The 20,069-nt window shown below is 37.3% G+C and overlaps 1 protein-coding gene across 3 annotated transcripts in view; it reads left to right on the top strand.

Annotated features, from left to right (window-relative positions):
- LOC104612898 (protein ENHANCED DISEASE RESISTANCE 2) overlaps positions 1 to 20,069 on the top strand; it is a 58,411-nt gene that overhangs the window by 2,037 nt on the left and 36,305 nt on the right. For 2 of the 3 annotated variants that reach the window (XR_016084198.1, XM_019200394.2), the window contains exons 3-10: positions 5,335 to 5,385; positions 9,129 to 9,212; positions 9,446 to 9,552; positions 11,405 to 11,472; positions 11,567 to 11,683; positions 11,844 to 11,884; positions 11,988 to 12,088; positions 18,456 to 18,551. Coding sequence is in view for 2 of the 3 variants with exons in the window: in XM_019200394.2 (XP_019055939.1) it covers positions 5,335 to 5,385; positions 9,129 to 9,212; positions 9,446 to 9,552; positions 11,405 to 11,472; positions 11,567 to 11,683; positions 11,844 to 11,884; positions 11,988 to 12,088; positions 18,456 to 18,551 (665 nt within the window). In the remaining variant the exon portion in view is untranslated. The remainder of the gene's footprint in view (positions 1 to 5,334; positions 5,386 to 9,128; positions 9,213 to 9,445; positions 9,553 to 11,404; positions 11,473 to 11,566; positions 11,684 to 11,843; positions 11,885 to 11,987; positions 12,089 to 18,455; positions 18,552 to 20,069) is intronic. The other variant, XM_019200396.2, reaches the window with a different exon arrangement.

Raw genomic sequence — 20,069 nt, 5'->3', positions numbered from 1 at the left:
CAAAAAACAATAGAAAAAGAGAAAATAGGTCCATAACTAAGGCCCACTACCTACTAACACAAGTCATAAACATAACATAAAAGGAGAAACAAAGAAACTAAGGCTCCATTTGGTTTGTGGGATGGGGATGAGAAAAAGGGAATATTCCAAAAATATTCCTTTTTCTCTCATTTGTTTTGAGGGAAATGGAGGGATGGGATGAGAAAAATGTGGGATGCCAGATTCCAAAATCATGGTGAGAAACCACTGTAGAGAACCAACGACGACGAATAGAGGAGGGAGAGAACCAATGCCTTCTCCGTTACCATTGGCAATTTGCTACCTCCCCTTCCCCGTTCGAACCTAGAAACAGAGCAGTAGCGGCAGCACCCCCTCTCAGCCACTCCCTTCCTCCCTCTCTCCCCTCTTCTTCTCTTTCTTCTTCTTCTTCTTCCGTTTTTCACCCAAAAAAAGCATTGTTCATCGTCTTCTCGACAAAGAACACAGGAAATACCAGCGGCGGTGACCAGGATCATCTCCATTCATCATCTTCGCTTTCCGCCGGCGAATTACTGTCTCCGGTGGCACTATTTGCTTTCCAATGGTGACCAGCGGCACTGTTCTTCGTCTTCGCTTTCCTCTCGTCACAATGCTTTTCTCATTGTTTTCCCATATATAAAACCAAACAATGGAAGAGTAAATTTTTACACTTTCCCATCCCATCCCATCTTTTCCCATCTCACCCAAATCTTTCCACAAACCAAACGGTGCCTAAGGGCTATTCGGCCCATTATCTCTACAATATCTTTTGTAGTCAGTGTAGTAAATCATTTTATGCAGAACCCTTGGATTCCACATTGGGATGCAGTTTTAAGGATTGTCCGGTACTTGAAGGGAGTTCAAGGTCGTGGTTTGTTATATAAGAGTGGATGAAGTCTTAAGATAGAGGGCCACACAGATGCTGATTGGGCTGGTTCAATATCTGACAAGAGGGGTCCACTATAGGGTATTATACCTTTCTTGGAGGCAATTTGGTGACATGGAAGAGTAAGAAGTAGATTGTGGTAGCAAGAAACAATGTGGAAGCTAAATATAGAGCCATGTTACACACTACACGTGAACTAGTATGGTTGAAGAATATTTTACAAGAGATGGGATATACAATTGATAGCCCCACGAAGCTTTATTGTGACAACTAAGCTGTAGTCAACTTTTCATCTAATCCAGTTTTCCATGAGAGAACAAAGCATATAGAAGTTGATTGTCACTTTGTGAGAGAAAAGGTGCTCAGTGGAGTAATAAGTACTGGACATATAAACAATGGGCAGACCTGTTCGTTAATGGGTTGGCAACGGAGGTGTTTAAAAATCAGAATTTGAGTCTGTTGTTTAGATCTCAGAACTGGTTGTATCTGTAATTTGTGGTGGCTCTAGGCAGCCTCTAATGGCCTAGGCTCCTTTGTAATGGTTCTTGTTTTAATAAATTACCTTACCTTTTCAAAAAAAAAAAAAAAAAAAAACATTTGTAACAACCTGGGACTATATGGTATATACTCACCAGCTTGAGGGGGAGTGTTAGAGTCGGGTATACAGGGCTAGTTTGGTCATTTCAATTTATATTAGTAGTGTGGTGTAATGCCTTTTATGTTTAGGCTTAAGTACTATGTTCCATACTTAATTATGGGCATAAGCATCTTTGTATCTGATATCTGGCTGACTAGAGAAAGTGATATTTTCTTCTGCTAATCTAGGGCTGAAACTAGTACAGATCAGTTTTGTAACAGGGTCAAAAGGTGTACTAAGTTACTAACTTCTTTTCTGATGCTCTAGCCAAACAGGATGTGGGAAGGGCTCAGTCTTTGTGGGTTTGCTTGTAATTTTATGCTTTTTGGGGAGGGCTAAGAGAGTTTACCTCTCCCCTTGGATGTTATAATTGTTTATCCATTTCTTTAGTATAAAGTTTTTGTTATTGATAGAAAAATTTTGGGATTTGGTAAGGGAACTAGCAGATAAAAGGTTTTTGTGCAACTGTGGAACATGAAGAATAGAGCTTAGGGAAAGATTACGAGTAATCTTAACTTCACCCATACCAGAAATTGGAGTGTAAAATTCATTAGCTACAGTGATATTATCTTTCCCTGGAGCCAGTTTATAAGAGGTAAAGTGGGAAGGCGTACCAGTCATGTGAGTACTAGCTCTAAAGTCCACAGTCTAGGAGCTAGGAGATGAGGATTGACAAGAAAGACCAGTACCTGATTAGCAAAAGCACTGGAAAGATTACTATAGCCCATAGAGTTAAAGGACCCAATTTTCTCAAGCTGAGTCTATAGGCTCCTGAGCTTCTCCATCACATCAGAGGAATCATGTAAAGGAGCTTGAACACAAGGGGACAGACAATCAACTCCCCTAATAGCAAGATGAGCATTTCCTTTCTTAGCTGTTTTAAACTTCGCAAGCTTCAAATGGGGATTCAAATTCCAGCATTGGTCCTTAGTGTGTTTTGGTTTCTTATAGTACTCGCACACCACTTCATCAGTCTTCTCATTTACACCCCATCCATTAACACTTTGTGTAGGTTTAGCAGAATGTTTGCCAACTTCAATCTGTATTGTGGCATCCCTCCTATTCTCCTCTCTTTGCACCAAGGAGTATGCCGTGGCAAGAAAAACAATATCCGTACTCAAGATGTGCTGCTGAGGAAAATTATACTTCGCATTCAAACTGCCAAGAAGTAAAAAATTTTGTTCTTCTCAACATATTTTCTGTAATTTTCACCATCCTCAGGATTCTTCCATTCCATGGCCTCCAAATATTCCATTTCTTCCTAGAGAGACTGTAAGGAAGAGAAGTACATAGCCATTGTCCTCTCCCCCTAATGCATATTGCAAGCTTCCCTTCGGAGTTGGTAGACCCGAGCAATGTTCCTTTCCTAGGAATACGTAGCATTAACATGATCCCAAATGTCCTTGGCAATGGAAAGAACATGTAGTTACGGGCTATATGTGACTTCATCGAATAGACCAATCATGACATGACTAGAGAATTATCTTGTTCCAACTTGGCAAACTTGGAATAATCAGATTTTGGCTAATTGGCTTCACTTTTTTGCTTGTAATGAACCCTAGATTACCTTTTCCTTCGACGGTAAGCTTGACAAACCGGACCACTCTAGAAAGTTGGTTCCATCAAGTTTTACAGTGGGTTATCATACCACTAGAAGTATCTACATTACATGAGAACACTCCATAAATAGTCCGTACTTAGATGATTCTATCTGTCTTGGTCAAGCTACACAACAGCCCTACAACACTCCAATATCCAACCAGTACATACTAGGCCCATTAACATAGGTCAACACATTGTTGGAAGCCAACAGAAAGTCAAAGCTGAAGTTGGAGGCAATCTATGTGGACAATAAAATCTCCCAAAAATTAACCATGGTTCAGAAAAATATAAAACCATACATCGAATGTATATTTTTCTGTTATTTCTGATTTGAAAATCTATGAAAAATCAAGGAAGCACCAAATGGCGATGAGAATCATACCAAAAACTCCCTTAAAACAGGGCACACAAAACTCAACCAGTTTCAAGGGTTGTCGCTGGTATTTGTACGGATTGCTGGCATCATCCAGTGGCGGTTTGACATCAGCAATTCTGCCTAGATTCAGGGGTCAACAAAGGAAACTCTTCCAAGATCCCTTCCTGCTTTGATGCCAAGTTGTCAAGTAATAGGGAGGAAGAGAAGTAAAGAGGAGAAGAAGTCTTTGTAAGAGTAGAGTGAGTTACTGTTCACAACCCAAAAAGTGATTTTTATACTATTTGCATAAAGTTAAATAAATGCCCTTGAATGGGCACCCAAATACAAAAAAAAAACATTAAAAGACCAAAAAGCCCCTGCTCACAATACATAGTCTCAATAGTCTATATGGAGCCACCTTTTGGTGTATCTGTTCCTGGAAGCAAGGTTTAAAATGTCGATGTCGATGGAAATGTCGCTTACCAAAATATAGGATATATGTCGGAAATGTTATGGGAAATATTGTAAAAATTAGAGACATTGTGGAAATGTTATGAAATATGTGGAAATATGCAAAGATATTTTGTAAAATGATAAAAGAAGCATGAACACATATTTCTAGACTATTATCTTATTCCCAACCATTATATAAAGCTAAGAAACTAAGATCAATAACAAATTAGTAAATGATGATTTATTGATTTATTATGCATTTTGATGTTTTTACAAGGTTATCTGATATTTTCTTTTCTTATTTTTAATTCTGATTTATTATAAATTCTAATGTATTTATTTCACACTAGTAAATAGAAATACATTTATTCTGATTTTTTAAATATTAAAGTTATAATATATTATGCTTTATTATAAATTTAATAAACTGATTCTCCTTTTTGTAGTATTAAGATTATGATAAATTCTGATTTCTTATAAAAATTAATGAATTTATTATGATTTTTAGTACTAAATTTATACTAAATTATGATTTAGTATAAAATTTATTAAATTTATTCTGATTTTTTATATTAAATGTAGAATATGATTTATTATAAAATTTAATAAACATTTTCTGATTTTAATAAATATTTTTAAAAATACTAACTAGTTAATATTTTATTACTTGAAAAATATTTTATGTTTTATATTATAAAGTAATTAATTTATTCTTTTGTTTTTATATTTTGTTAATTCTTTTTTATAAATATTTTGTTTGAAATATTAAATAGAAATTATTAATGGAAATATTATTAATGTACATTAGTCGACATCTTGTTGAAATTAGTTGACATCCCGTCGACATAATAGGAAAAACTGCATTTTTTTTTGTTATTTGGACCGATTTTGTCGACATTTCCGAAATATAGGAAATGTTGACCGGAATAATGTAATTTTTATATTACCATCCATTTTCATGTCGGTGAGCCTCGACATCGACATATGTCGGGCGACATTTGAAACCATGCCTGGAAGTGAAAGTAAAGTGTGTAGACTTGAGAAGTCAATTTATGGCTTGAAGCCATCACCCCAGGAATGATGGTACTGTGCAGAATTTTCTTGACTTTACACATGCTTTTTTAACTTGTGTCATTATCTAACCTAGATATCTGTTTGATTGTTTTCTTCGTTGAAAGCTTATTGACTACTTTTTTCCCAGAAACAAAGATACTATTTAGAGTGTGTACTCCTAGATGTTCGTTTGTTGATGATTAATCTGTTTTTTTTTTTTTTAATTTATAATGCATTGATTCTGGATATTCTTACTTTTCTATTTCCATAGGCATCTCTTCTCCATTTCTTTTTGATCACTACCTTTTTTTTTGTTATTTTGTTGAGCAGATGATTTATGTTTTGTCAGTTTACAATAAGAAGAAGGGCCAGCGGATTATGGTATGTGATATTTGCTTTCTCTTTGTGAAATCCTATCAAGTTCTTTGTCCTCTATTTTACCTTTTGTGTAATTGCATGCTATTACTTGTCGTAATTTCTGTTATCAGCCTTTGTTTACTGAACACTCAAATAGGTTGCCATAGACTATGAGATGGTCATATGCTGGAGTTAGCCAACCTTACCAAATTAAAGCCGAAGAAGACCACGGAGTTTTTTGGTCGTGGCCACAATTTTTATTTATTGGCACAATTAGAAGTTAAGACTTTATTAAATCATGAAAGAATGAGTTATATACAGTAGGGTACATGCCCAGAAGTATAGGCTGGCAAAAAAGCATTCTAACCTATTTTGCTTTTTACAATGCAATTGAGCCCAAGAAGCTTTCATTGTTACCCAATCTTTGCAGTCATGAAAACTATCAGAAGAATAAACTGTCAATAAATGACTGATATCTTGAATTAATCACATTACTATCACTGCCTGTCACCACAATATCATCAACATATACAACCAGGAGAGTTAAGGCTGAACTTGCTTTCTTGAAAAAGAGAGTGTGATCAGATTGATCTTGTACATAGCCAAATTTCTCCAAGGAATGTCTAAACCTGTTAAACTATGCCCTTGGAGACTGTTTCAAGCCATACAAGGCCTTCTTCAATCGGTAGAATTTTCCACTGTCTTCATTATAGAAGCTTGGGGGAAACTCCATATATAGTTCTTGTAGATCACCGTTTAGGAAAACATTTTTAACATCCATCTGGAACAACGAGCATGAGAAGTTTGCAACAAGAGACAACAACACTCTGATTGTGTTCATTTTGGCAACTGTTTCAAAGGTTTCTACATAATCAATACCATAAGTCTCTGTGTATCCCTTAGCAATCACCAGTCAAGCTTTGTATCTTTCAATTGAGCCATTTGCATTATACTTCACTGTAAATATCCACTTGCACCTAACCGGGTTCTTTCCTCTTGGTTGATCTACTAGCTCCCAAGTATCATTTTTGATAAGTACATCTATCTCAACTTTCATTGCTCCCTTCTACTCAAGTACTACCAGGGCTTCTGCACAGTCCTAAGAATGGGTACAGAAGCAATGGACACCAAAAAGGACTTGTATGATGGTGAGAGATGGTCATAAGAAAGAAACTAAGAGATGCAATGGATAGTAGATGAGGTGCAACGACGCTTTCCTTTGTGTATTGAAATAGGAAGGTCAAGATCATCTATGCGAAGGTGAGGTTCAATGGTAGTGGTAGGCATACCATTTGCAATAGTTGTGGGTACAAAGGGTGAAATACCTAAGTCTAGTGCCACAAAGGAGACCGGAAGTGGCTTGGACTGTTTATTACTAGAACCAACTTGCTTCCACCATCGTTTGTGGAACACTCTCAACTCTCTACTTCTAACAGCCCCCCTCACTAACACTTCCCTTCATTGACAGGAATAGGCAATGGAACTTCCTAAGCAAAAACACCCTGCTCACCACTCTCCCCCTGAGGTGAAGTCCTAGAGTAGTAAGGGCCATCCTCAAAGAATGTAACATCCATATGCACAAACCTAGTTCCAGGGAAAATGATCATAACAACAATACCCCTTTTGATTTTGTGCATACCCAAGAAAAATACACTTGGCTACCTTAAGATCAAATTTAGAATGTTGAAACCCAAGGATTTGAACAAAGCAAGTGCATCCAAAGGTCTTAAGGGGAATAGTGCACTGGTCCTTATCAGGGTACAATAGGTTAAAAGGAGCTTTTATGTCTAAAACCAGTGAAAGAACTTTGTTGATAAGGTAGATAGTTGTGTGGATGGAATCCCCCCAGAATCGAATAGGAACATTAGAATTTAGCATGATGCTCCTAACAATTTCAAGAATGTGTCTACTCTTTCTCTCGGCTATTCCATTCTGCTGAGGTGTATGAGGACAGGTACTCTGATGGATAACCCCATACTCAAGTAGATATGAGGCCAAGGGTTTTGCAAAATACTCCTTGGCATTATCAAATTTGAGATTTTGTTTTTTACTCCAAAGTGAGTTAAAACCATCTGGTGGGATGCATGGATCAGAGTAGGTTTTCTTCATATTCTCGCATATTTCCTTAGTAGTCTTCACCCATAAGTAATTTCTATTGATGTGTGGCTACATAGAGTTGCACAACCAAGCCATCACTAGATAGTTTTCCTAAACCCATTTAGCATAAGTCGAGTCTTCCTTTGCTTGTTGCTTTGTGTCTCCAGTTATATATTCAAGCTTCCCCCTTCCCCCAATAGCCACCATAGCTGATTGGGCCCATTCTAGGTAATTTGTGCCATCAAATTTATAGAAGTAATCCAAAAGGTATTATTTGACATACTCCCAGACCCCATAGATCATTCTCTAAAGGATTTTGGTTCCTTCTCAACTATCTCCATACTAATCACACCACCAAGACCTCACAAATACTTAAGAAGGTAACTGAAACCATGGTTTTCAAAACCAGACCAGACCGGACGATCGGACCAGAAAAACCAGGAAGTGGTCAGGTGACCGGTTCCATTTTACCCCAAAACCGTTGATTTGGTCAGCAAACCGCTGACTCGGGCGTTCGAACCGTCCAAATCGTTCTAACCGTCCAATGGTTTTGGCTGTTTTTAACTTTTAAATTTTTTTAATTTTAAATTTTTTTGTCAGAGTGGACCGTCCGTTCGGTTCAAATGGTCGGACTGTTCAACCCGGGAACCGGACCCCTGACCAGTTCATTGTCCAGTTCGGTTTTAAAAACCTTGACTGAAACAGAGCTTATGCAGTAATCCAATACTCCCTTAACAGTCCATAGTGAAACCAGAACAGTCGAAGTAAATGGGATGTCAAAAAACTAGAACTGACCTGTTCTCAGTAGAAACCCTAGAACCAACCTAGGGAGAAAACCAAAAAGACTCAGCCGCTCCTTCCCGAAGATCCCAATCACTTTCTACAAGCTGTCAATCTCTGAAAAGAACTATTCCCTACTCAGAAACCACTGAGTGTCAGTACCAATTGAAGGTTTAGCCCCTAAACCTTAATCTGATCCAAAGAACTCTGATTCTTCCTGGTTATTGGTGATCCCCAAGATTGCAGATCTTGGGCAGCAAAAATTTCTCCAACAAACCTCCATGAATCAGGAAAAACAGATTGAAGTATCTAGCCCTAATACATCCTCATGTATCCGGCTGGAAGAAGCCTACATGGGAACCCTAGCAAGCCCTAAACCTTGCTCTGATACCAAGATGGCTGGTGCTGTTCACAGTCAGCCAGTATTCTGGTGCAGATTCAGCAAGAAAACCAAGGAAAAATGAAGAGAAAAACTAGAAGAAAGAAGAGAGTAGGAGAAGAGAAGAAGAATGAGAAGAGAAAGGGAGCAGATCAAATCAGTTTCTTCCAACCAGATTTAATATTTATATGTTTTTATCATAAAAGATCTACAATGACATCTATGCCCCTGCCGCCCAAAACACTCCTTAACAGACAATAGCAGCAACAATAACAACAGCTAAAGCAGGCCCAGAAAGACTAATAACAAGGCCCAAAAAGACCAATAACAGGTAACTAATATGGCAAGGATTTCACTAATTTACTAGACTGTTACTACACAGGATTAACAACCTGTTTTCCCCTTATTTTGATTTTGTTGTAGGTGATCAACTGTATGTAACTGTACTGTTTAGATTTGCTTTCATCTATGGGTTTTTTGCTCTTTAATGTCAGATTTATCCTTGTTTCAGATGGCAGCATTTAACATCCAGGAGGCACTGATGTGGAAGGAAAAAATTCAGCATGTCATTGATCAGGTTCTCCATTCTTCAAGGGTGACAATACAATGTGCTATCTTCCTACATAGATTTTCTAGCATTTTCATTTGAAACATCTACTATTTACTGGTGGATGTATTCAATACTATTCATTGGCATTTCGTACTCTTATTGTGATTTTTGGACAGCAATATTCCTCCACCAACCATTTATGTATTTCTTAATCTTCACTTATACAATTGCAAATATGCACTTTTTTTAAGGACTGATTGTATATTCATCCACTGCAGCATCAAGAGTCACTGAATGTTAATAGTCACAAATCAACCTTGTTATTTGAATATAAATCTGGCATTGATGATGGAAGGGCTGTTTCCTCATCTGACAATGAAAGTCAGTAAGTTGCAATTACCTTATCTTGCATTCTTTTTTTTTTTTTTCTTTTCTCTTGGTAAGTAATAGAAAATTTTATTAATTAATCAACAACAAAGTAATATACATTCAGGGCATCCCAACCAAAGGCGTGAGATGCAGCCTTGATTGCATAAGATATATTACAATTGAGCCCAATACATATGATCCCTAGTCCCCTTGCTTAGCTAAATAGTTTGCCATCCCCTTTTCTGATATCCTTTCCTATTGAATCCTTGCAACTCTATTTGTAGTCAGCCACTTAATTGTCTTGAAAACCTCTCCAGTCCATATTACCATGTCTGGCTCCTTCAATCAAGTGACCACCAACTTTGAATCCCCTTCATTGAGAAGTTTGTCAACATTCAAATCTCTAGCAACCTGTACCCCTTGTAACACAGCTTGGAACTCAGCATTGGTGGAGTCCCCTACTCCGGTTGGACCTGAGTATAAAACAATAATATGTCCATCTTTGTTTCTGAATACTTTCCCTATTCCCTAAGGTTCCAGGTTACACAGCTTCCATCAAGATTGAGTTTTATAAAAACTTCTTCAGATGGTACCCTCACTGAGAGAGCCTTTTTCTTGTTGAATGGACTCTTTACTACAGATTCCCAGTTCCTCCAAATATCATCAAAAGAAAAATGGGAAAAGATATCCATGGTTTTAACCCAATGTATAACCTTGTTCACAATAAACTCCAACGTTGCACCCTCATTTGTTTCCTTAACGAAAATTCTTGCATTTCTCTCCTCCCAAATCATCTAGGTCAATGCATCCTTGACACACCTCCATATGATTCTACCCCTCCTCGTAGGCTATACAAAGGTCACAGGGTCAAATAAGCTACTAATCTGCAATGGAAAAGTCCACCTACACCCAAATGGAGAAAAGAAATCTCTCTCTAGTACCTGCAATAGAAGGACAGGAGATTAGTAGGTTGTAACAACTCTTACTGTTATATTTTCAGAGGATACACCAGTTTGGGGAAATGTGCAAAAAGGGTTTTCCTTTTTGCAAATTATCCAATGTATTTATCATCCCATAGTAAATTTCCCAACAAAAAGCTCCAATCTTATATTTGCAGTGTTGATTACTGAATTCTGCTTCATTAAACTTCCAATATCATTGTTTGGTTCAGTTTTCTATTCATATAACTGTCAAATGGCTTTTGGCTTGGTATATGTCTCTTGTACTCTTATGTCTGATATGGCATAATCATATATTTCTGTTTTCCATCAATACCACATTTTTTATGTTTACTTCAATTCCTCTCTCTCTATCTCTCTGTGCGGTGGTTTCTATAACTATCTAAATGCCATTACCATAACTTGGTCCCAGTGGTCTGAAGTCTTGGGAGGGGTGGATTGGATATGGATGTAACGCCCAGCATTTTAACATTAACTAAATGCTGAGACTGAAACCCACATTTTCATGCTTGTCACTCTGAGGTTAAATACCATTTGACCATGATATGACCCTGGATGCTGTAGCTATCCTGTTGGTTAAAAAGAGTGCTCTAGCTATCCTGATTTCTGAACGTTACTCTTATTTTGTGTGGATATTGACTTGTAATTTTGTATTCATCATTCAGGCACTGTTTCCACACGTGAATTAATGATGTGATTATAATTTTATGCTTCTATTTCCTTCATTGTATGCATTTGTTCATCACTCATGATATTTTTCACTAGTGGATTAAAAAAATAAAGATCCTCACCATTCTTTAATGACCTTATTATTTGTTTCTGCAGAACAACCATTTTGTTTTTTATATCCTTTTGCTTGCATTATGCTTAGACTTGCAACTTTCATTTTCTGAAAAAAAAAAAACTTAGGTTCAGTGCACAGGAAGATGAAGCAGAGAGCCGCCAAACTTTATTTCAGAGAAGAGCAATAAGAAATGGTAATTTGGGATTTACCTATTTTTACAAGATTTTATAGCCATGAAATTGTTTGGTGGAGTTCAACCAGAGCATTGTTATTTGTTCAACTTGCAGGTGCTCCTGATTCCATATTTGATTGGGCCAGAGAATTTGGTTCAGAATTGTCAAATAAAAATACCTGTAATAAAGTTTTCTCTGCAAAGCATTGGCATCTTGTCAAATGCCAGAATGGTGACTTTCCACTTATGAACTTTCTTTTTTGTTTATCCATATTCATACTTATCATGACTATCTAGTTAATTAGTAATTGGAAGTTTTAGGGTATTAAAGTCTTGGATTTGTTAAAATATTGCCAGTAAATAGTTAATGATATTTTTTTGGAAATATGCAGGACTTCGCATTTTTGAGGAGTTGCTTGAAGTTGATTATCTTGTATGGTTCATAATTACTCTTATTTATATAGTATGATTTTACTGTATATTAGATTCCACTGATTTTTAAGTGATGAATATCATGGATATTGTATTACTTGTAGCCAAGGAGCTGTGGCAGAGCAATGAAAGCTGTGGGTGTGGTGGAAGCTACATGTGAAGAAATATTTCAGCTTATAATGAGCATGGATGGAAGACGGTTTGAGTGAGTATTTCTCAGAGTCTATTTACAAAACTCATTTTTGTGGTAAAATTTATTATATTAAACAAAATCTATCTAATGGTTGTGATGGATTTTATTCAATACTTCAACTTTAGGTCATTGGATTATTATCAATTTCAATCTGAAACTTCTCACATAGTTTATGCAGATTATCTTTTTCCATGGTATTTGTGATAGATTTAAATTTCTGTATGGTTAGTGTCTTATTATTGTTTATTGTCTAAGGTTGTTTTCAAATTATACACAGGGCAAAAATTGTCTAAAGGCATTAACTTAAAAAGAATTGTCATGCAGTGGTGGATTTAAAATAGTTATCAAATAATGACCAGATGATCAAATAGTCAAAATTACCTTTTTTTCTTCATTTTAATGTTTTCATAAATGTCGGGGAAATACCAATATAATCATACTATTATTGACGAACAAGAACAAAACAGAAGAATCCCTGTGGTTATCACGAACAAGAATAGAAAAAACATGCAGCCTAATTGGATGTCTCCAATCTTGGTTGTGAGGGAAGTATTGATAGACCAGTCTTTGCTTTTCTTTTCCTTTTGTCAATCTTTTCTATTCATCATCAAACCAACAAGTCCAACTTCTACACTTGTTTGACAATGCTGGGCATGCCACACATAAAGTTTGTACAAGAGTGCTCAACAAGTTTATGGTGAAAAACAGAATCAATCGGCCCCACCCTAGAGAGTCAGAATATATTTATATGAAATATGTATATTTATGGAAAGGCCCTTGTGGGGAAAAGAAGAGAAAATAAGAGAGAAAGAATTAACAAGATAGCGTACAACAAGGACTATAGTAATAAGGTACAACATCAGGATTCTTCACACTCCCCCTCAAACTGATGTGAGTGCATTAGCATCAGTTTGCCCATAAGAAATAGATGTCTGGATCTCATCATGGCCTTGGTCAGCAATCTGCATCTCTGAGGCCACATGAGGAAGAGAGATAGAGCCAACAAGAAACAAGTCTCGAATAAAGTGGCAATCCACCTCAATGTGCTTCATCCTTCAATGAAAGACAAGGTTAGAAGTAATCTATAGCATGGTATTGTCTACATGTAGAGGGATAGGTGTAGAGATAGGATGGCCAATGTCTTTAAGTAGTGATTTAAGGCAAATAATTTCACTGCACACCAATGACATTGCCCTGTATTTATCTTCTGTGGAGGACTTGGAGACAATTCGTTGTTTCTTCCATTTCCATAAGATAAGAGAATCATACATGAAAACATACCATTCAGTAGTGGAGTGACGAATGTTGGGACAACTTGCCCAATCAACATCAGCATAGTCCCTCAAATGGATAGGAGAGGATGGGGAGAAGAATAGTACTTGTGATAAAGTGCTACGAACATAGCGGATAATCCAATGCACAACAGTTAGATGGGTTAACGAGGAGCAGAGACAAACTGACTGACAACCTAAACCGCATGAGAGATGTCAGGTCGAGTCATAGTAAAATAGATAAGGGACTCCACAAGTTGATGATAGATGGAGGCATCAGTGAGTAAGGGACCTTCTGACTTGGACAATTTAACATTCAGCTCCAAGAGAGTATCAACCTGCTTATGTAACCTCTTTGGTGAATTAATGAAATTGTTATTGATAAAAAAAAGTATCAACCTGCTTATTATTAGTAAGGCCGGACAACTTGACAAGATCTGAAGCATATTTGTGTTGGCAAATGAAATATCCCCAATGATTTCTTTGGACTTCAAGTCCTAGGAAATAAGTGAGAGAACCCAAGTCCTTCATGTGAAAGAATCTATAAGGCAGAGACTTGAGGTCTTGAATTCCTTCCATATCATCTGTGGTCAACATGATGTCATCCACATACAAGAGGAGAATTATAATACCTTGAGGCCTTTTTCCAAACAAAGAGAGAATGATTAGAATCATTCTGACTATACCCGACATCCACAACATCTCTGAATTTCTCAAACCATGCACGAGGGGCCTATTTCAGCCCATAGAGAGATTTCTTCAAAACACAAACAAGAGATGGATCACTACCATACCCCGGAGGGGGTTTCATGTACACTGTTTCCTTTAAATGTCCATGTAGAAAGATATTTTTCACATCCAATTGATAGATAGGCTAAGAGTGCACAACAGAGAGGGCTAAAAGAACGCCAACTATAGTGACCTTGGCAACCAGAGCAAACGTCTCCTAATAATCAATGCCATACTCTTATATATAACTCTGAGCCACAAGACGGGCTTTGTATCGATCTAAGGAGCCATCAGATTTCAACTTGATAGAATAAATTCACTTGCTCCCAATAAGAGAGCCATTAGAAGGAGCTTGGACAAGGTCCCAAGTGTCATTCTCATGCAAGGTTTAAATCTCTACATCCATGGCATCTTTCCAGTAGGGACTACTAATGGCTTGCTGGTAAGAATGAAGAATATCTATGGAAGACAAGACAACAAAAAAGGAACTATGATTTGAAGGGAAACCATAACGATCAAGTGGTCTAGAAACATGGGTAGAGGAAGAAGGGGTCATAGGAGTAGGTGTCGAATCACGAAATCGCTTGTAGGAGAGGACGAAAAGATCCTTCACAACCGTTGAAGGTGGAGCATCCTATGAATCAAAGTCGTACAAAATAGAAAGAACAGGTGCGGATAACTTGGCTACTCCTAAAAAAGGAAATATGCTCAAGAAAATAGCATTCCGAGAAATACGAATGCAGCGGATTGCCATTCCGAGAAAATGGCAAAAAAAAAATCCTTTGTAGTTGGGACTATACCCCAGAAAGGCACGCATAATTGATTGAGCGGAGAGTTTAAAACATTCCCGAGAGGGAAGATGTACAAAACATAAGCACTCAAAAACATGAAGGTTGGAGAGATTGGGAGGACAACCAAACAGTTTTTGATGAGGAGACAATTTAACCAGAACAGATGAAGGAACACAATTAATTAAATACACAACCGTACTAGCTGCCTCAAATCAAAATGAAGATGGGGCATGTAACTCTTGAAGAAGAGTTTTCAAAACACTGAGAATGTGCCATTCTTATGTTTTGCCACACCATTTTGCTGAGTGTCTGGACAACTCCATTGAACTTGTATTCCAAGATTTCTTAGGTAGGACAAAAATTCACCATCATTGTATTCTCCCCTTGAGTCCAAGCATAGGATACGAATATTAGATTGAAACCAAATTTGAACCATAGCATGAAACAACGGAAAGGTTGGGAAAACTTCTGACTTATGTCTGAGGAAGTAGATCCAAGTGTACTTGGTGTAGTCATCAATGAACAATACAAAATACTTGTATCCCAATCATGAAACAACAGAGGAAGTCCATACATCACTATGTATAATTTCAAAAGGTGAAGTAGCATGTTCAGCTTTGTGAGGAAATGACAAAGTATGACTCTTACTCAAACAACAAGTAACACAAGATGTATCAAAAGACTACAAGGAGGGAATCCTATTTCTAATGAAATCAAAGTCAAACAAAAATTTAATTTTTTTGGAGTTTGGGTGATCCAAATGTTCATGCCATAAATCCCAAATGTTATTTCTTTGACCCAAACCAGAATTCAATGAAGAACTAAAATAAGCAGATGATTATGCTGATTGAGATCCTTCGAATTCTAGTGCAAACAAGTGACCCAGTCTATGCCCCTTCCCTTTAACCTTCCCAGTGCATTGGTCCTCAATTAAACAACCATTAGAAGAAAATGTTAGAATGTGACCTTCATCAACCAATTGACCAACTAAAATAAGGTTAGTGGTAAGTTTGGGAACAAAGAAAGTTTTGGTAAGGGAAAGGGAAGTCGAAGGTGAGAGCTTCAAACACAAATCATTACTCCCAATGATATTTAGTTTCTTGCCAGTGGCAGTAACAATATGCTTATGATGGGTGTCTGAAGATTTATTTGATGGTTCATGGTAGGCTCCAGTCATATGATTGATAGCTCCAGAATCAATTATCTAAACATGAGAGGAAGTGGAACAATAACCAAAGAGCTCACCAAATAAGCCAATAGCAAAAAATGCAGATGAGATAGTAGAGGATACCAGTTCTTGTATCTTTTCTCTGTTCATGGGAGCAAAAGATTCACCTTTAACATTGGGAACATCGGTCATCTGTCCTTCAGATACCTGGTAAGTCTGTGGCTGATTCTTCTTAATATTACCTTTGGAGGGACGGACAGAACAATATGGAATGATATAACCATGTTGCTGATAGCATATGCAAACATTCTTCTTGTTGCAGTGTGAAGCAAATGTTCAAAACCTTTGCATTCATAACATTGGGTCTTAGACATATCCTTTCCACCAGATTTCTTACTCCCTTGTGCAATAAAAATTGTCTCAGCCCCAAATTCAAGTTGCTTCCCTTCCAGATTTGCAATAGTCATAAGTCTAGTCTCCTCTCTCAGCAATTCTCCCAATCCCAGAATCTAAATTTGGTAGTGTACCCCTACTAGATTATTGGACAGATAATTTCATATTCAGGTCTCAGTCTCATGAGGAAATGGTTCACCTTCTTCTTCTCAAAGTGCTTCTGTAGATACTTAACACACTTTGCTGAATTAGATGGCTCAATGTAAACTAATTCATATTCTGCCCACAAGTCAAGAAACCCTGCATAATATTCCTGTATCTTTTTATCTCCCTGGCAATAGGTAAATATTTCAGATTCAATTTGGTATTGTCTTGACATATTGGACTAATGATAGACCTTCTTCAGATAAGAATACATTTCATAGGCTGTTTGCATTCTCCTCATAGGAATAGCAATGTGAGAAACAACAGAGCTGAGAATCCAGGAGACAATTTTTCCATTCTCAAGTTTCCCTTGTGTAAATGCTTTAGTGTCTGATTCATCAGGTTTATTAACAGCCCCCCTTTTAAGTATCCTTCAAGCCCTTTTCCTTCAAAAAAGAAGTCAAAAAGTGAAGTAACAGTCCTGATAATTAGTTTCAAGGTTTGTTAATCTCTATACCTGATCCAGAGATTATGCAAATGCTGGAATCAATATCCCAGCAATCAACCAAGAGAATCTCTCAGAAGAGGAACCCTTGACAGCAACGCCGAAGCAAACAATATGGAGAAATAGCAGAGAGATCAGGTCCAGCAGATATGTATACTCATTCACCTCAGTTATACAGTCCACAGAGATATGTCAAACTTTGGAGGATCAAAATCCTTCAAAGAAAATGCCAAAACAGATCCAACCCGATAGTTCTCAGTGGTAATAGTCCAAGCCAGCAGTGTTTCAGGACTGTTGAACTGGAGAGAAAAGAAATACTCTCCAGAACTGATACAAATGCAATTTAGTAGTTTATGCCTTTATGGAGTGAGAATACCCTAGGGTGACACCAAAACTAGGGTTCAAGAAAAAAATGGATAGCCTATTGAGCAGAAAAGTCAGATTCACCAACCTGATGTGCAGATTTCTAGAAACTTCTGTCCAAGAGAGGAGAGATCAGAACTCCCCAAATACTTGTCCAATCACGATGAGATTTTCTGAGTAGGTAAAGCAGGTCTGGGTGACACACCAGTTACAATTTCCCTTTGAACATATGTTTTCCCAAAGAGTTCTATGAAAATCTCCCTTGCTGAAACCACAGACAGATAACCAGGATTGGGGTTGACTGAAACAACTCTAGATTCAGTCGATGAGTCCAGAAACCAGTAAGATTTGAGAGGTTAACGAGTGAACATGGAGTAGACAGTCTATGGAGTAACCTGCTCCGATACCATGTCACACACACATTCAGTTCATGCAAAAGAGTTCAACAAGTTTAGGGTGAAAAACAGAATCAATCGACCCCACCCTAGAGAGTCAGAATATATTTCTATGAAATATGCATATTTACAGAAAGGCCCTTGTGGAGCAAAGAAGAGAAAATAAGAGAGAAAGAATTCACAAGATAGTGTACGACAAGGACTATAGTAATAAGGTACAATATCAGGATTCTTCACACTTGTTTGACAATGTTGGACAAATGGATAATCTCAATCAGGTCACTGGGATACCCTTCCACAACTATGTGGTTATCTTGAGCCCCTAGGTATCACTAGGCTTTGAAATTCATGAAAACTACTGCTTTTGTAATGTTGTTAGCATTGCATTTGCTAAGTGACCATCCCTAGGACTTGAAATCCATGAAAATAAAAGGGTTGTTGAAATCCTGGGGGCAGGCTACCCTCATCTCTTTTTTTCTTTCCAATAAAAACTGGACTTAAAATAAAAGGGTGGATGTTGATTTTTTATGGTTGACTTGAAAAAAGGTATCTAAATACTGTTAGTTTGTACTATTTTATCATGTTGGCATATATCTCTTTCTTTCTGCCCTGTTTTGCAGGTGGGACTGTAGTTTCCAGTATGGTAGCTTAGTTGAGGAAGTAGATGGACACACAGCAGTGATTTATCACAGACTGCAGCTAGATTGGTTCCCAATGTAATATGCTCTACCAATCTAGATTAACTATTTTGTCCCTGGCTTGCATTTATTCTCTTGTCTCTTTTGATGATTATGCATAGATAATTTTCTTGTATATGAGTTAATTCTTCTTTGTGCATTGCAAGCTTTATTTATTTACATGCCTGTGTTGATGAGGTTGTTCTCAATACTTGATCTGAATACCAAACGAGCTAAATCTTCTTTTTGTCACCCACATTGTTTATCTTCACGAGTTATCTTTTCTGATCAAGTCAATGTTAAAATGGGTCCATAATTATAACAACACAATAAATCAATGTTGAATTTGAGATTAGGAGATCAGAGATATGAGAATCAGAAATACAATTTAGAAAAGAGATGAGAATGAAGAGAAGGCTTAATGAATCTGTCTTGAATTTGATATGCTACAATTACATAAATACCCCAGACACTCCTATGTAATTTCATAAATATTAAATACGCGTAGAATGTTCACCTATACCTGCATCATAGCATCCCTCCTATTCATTCTGAACAAGAAAATATGTCGTGGAGAGTGACAAGATATCAGCACGAAGGATGTGTTGCCTAGTGAAGTCATAGTCAACATTCAATGCAATGAGGAAATCAAAAACTCAATTTTTCTCAATGTACTTCCTGTATTGTTCAGCACCAACAAGATCCTTCCACACCAAAGCCTCTAAATGATCAATTTCTTCCCAAATTAATTATAAGGAAGAGAATTACATAGCAATCGACCTCTCCCCCTAATGCATATTACATGCTTCTCTTCGCAACTGATAGATTCTATTAGTGTTTTTAGCTTGAGAATAAGTGGCAATCAACCTGTCCCAAATATCCTTGGCTGTTGAAAGGAACATATAGTTGTGGGCAATGTGTGGCTGCATAGAGCATTCAAGCCATGACATGACCATCAGACTATCCTGCTCCCACTTGGAATGGTTTGGATCTTCAAGCTTTGGTTTAGCTTCCTTGCCAGTAAGAAAACCAAACTTAACTCTCCCACCGAGTGTAAACCAAGCTGGTTGGGACCATTCAAGGAAATTTGTTCCATCAAGTTTTACAGTAGTAATCTGTCCCCTAGCATTATCATTACCTCCCAAGAAGACATAGGTAGGCATATGGACATCTTTGTGTGAGTCCATCGATCACAACCCCTCCAAAACAATCTTTCTCACCAACACCATAATATCCCAACATCAGCTGAACACCCAAAATCCTTTCCCACAAGGTTGAACACAAGTTGCAGAATAGAACAAGGGAAAAATAGGTGTTGGTGGCAAAATAGTGAAGGAAAAAAAATTTCTCAAAAATATTTTAGGGCTCCAAAAAATCGGGGACCACTTCCTGTAGTCTCAGAAATTACCCATGATTCAAACACTAGAGGTTCCAAAGGAAGCCAACCCACCATACTGTAATCTGAAGAGCTATACTCGAAGTAGCAAGGAAGAAAAGAGAATGACAGAAAAGAAGAGAATGTCGAACAGTACTAGCCAGTCGACCAGTTCTTTATTT

This window comes from Nelumbo nucifera, chromosome 3 (genome assembly GCF_055504915.1).
Source record: "Nelumbo nucifera cultivar China Antique chromosome 3, China Antique-T2T, whole genome shotgun sequence".
Taxonomy (NCBI): domain Eukaryota; kingdom Viridiplantae; phylum Streptophyta; class Magnoliopsida; order Proteales; family Nelumbonaceae; genus Nelumbo; species Nelumbo nucifera.
Note: the sequence above shows the minus strand (reverse complement) of the source record. Positions and strands in the feature narration are given on the sequence as shown.